The sequence below is a fragment of the Perkinsus marinus genome (genome assembly GCF_000006405.1).
Source record: "Perkinsus marinus ATCC 50983 genomic scaffold scf_1104296977882, whole genome shotgun sequence".
Classification (NCBI taxonomy): Eukaryota; Perkinsozoa; order Perkinsida; family Perkinsidae; genus Perkinsus; species Perkinsus marinus.
In genome coordinates, this window is record NW_003200027.1 from 1 (window position 1) to 1,338 (window position 1,338).

The 1,338-nt window shown below is 51.0% G+C and overlaps 1 protein-coding gene across 1 annotated transcript; it reads right to left on the reverse strand.

Annotated features, from left to right (window-relative positions):
- Nucleotides 1–117: 117 nt before the first annotated feature.
- Nucleotides 118–1,301, reverse strand: Pmar_PMAR005745 (mgATP-energized glutathione s-conjugate pump, putative; the record flags this gene model as incomplete). The annotated part of the gene is made up of 4 exons (XM_002764362.1): nt 118–238; nt 290–525; nt 568–1,170; nt 1,226–1,301. Coding segments are annotated over 4 exons (1,036 nt in total), but the record flags the coding sequence as incomplete, so codon positions are not given.
- Nucleotides 1,302–1,338: the final 37 nt, after the last annotated feature.

The following is a 1,338-nucleotide window of genomic DNA, read 5'->3' on the forward strand; positions in this document are numbered from 1 at the left end:
CAGATCAGAGCGGTATCGAGCTGTGACATCTGAATCCCACTCTACTGAAAGACGACTCAGCTCATCTCACTTGTAGTGATCTTCCCATCATGTGGCCAGTCCTTGGGCGTCTATTACTCTCCACCACCGAGGCTGCTTCCGGTTCCACTTCAGAATACCCCACGATACGTTCCACCGAGTTGAAAGCATTCTCGGCCATCGCTATCACTCTCGTCAACATACTCAGCGCTGCAGTTATCTGAACAACGAAGGGAACTCTCCCTAACTACACCACAACATGAATTCTCACTTGCAAGGCACTGCTGATAGCCAAACCAGCGACGCCTTGATTGATAATATTGCGGGCCATGATCAGAAAGACCGCCGTTATGAGCACGAGGAAGCCACCAAAGGCCTCGAGCCGGATGGCCAACCAACGGTTACTGGACATCTGCACCACATTACAGCGAATGTGATGGTCTATCAGATAGGAATTAACGGCGTCCATGGCGTCCTGCTTGCGGAATGCCAGGATAGTCGAGATGCCTGAGAGGACACTATTCCATTCGAGCTGTCACCCGCCCTCACCATCCTGGGTCTGCTGGAAGTGGTTGTATATGGGACTTCTAGTGAGGGCATCCAACCTCTTCACTTCTCGACTAGTGCATCTGTAGTAGTTCTGCACGTAATAGAAGGCCAACAACACTGGTGCGAAGGCTATAAGCGTATAGTAAGCAGACAAAGACAACAGCACCATAGTCCCTATGAGTGTAAGGACAGAGTTCACCGTCATTGTCAGCGATGGAGCCAAGTTACGGTCCATGTCCTGCACGTCCTTAGAAAAGCGATTCAGTATACGGCCGATGGGCGTGGAGTAGAAGAAGGACATCTTCGCACGCAGCAGACAATCGTACATCCGACGATGGAGGTTCCTGGCAGCTGTGATGCCACCAATAGCCGTCATGATCTGGCCGAAGAATAGAGCGACCAGTTGGGAGAGGCAGATGACACCATATATCCCCATATAGTAGGCCACATTACGGGCAGCAGGGGACTCGGGATGAGCCGACCATTTAGACAACCACCACGCTGCTGTAACTCTGAAGCCTTCACTAGAGGTGAACATACCAATAATGGTGATAGGCCAGGTCATAGCTTTAGCATACAACCTGACATCAGAACGGCATGAGCCTCGAAGCGACGTGATAACAGCACAGAAACTTCCTACTACAACTACCGTGCTTACTTGACATTCTCCACTGTACAGCGCCAGTGGCTCTCTCCTCCGTTTCACAATGCCTTCGTCGCTCTTCTCTTAGCATCTCTCACTACTGTCCGCTGTAGACTCAGTAGCAGAGC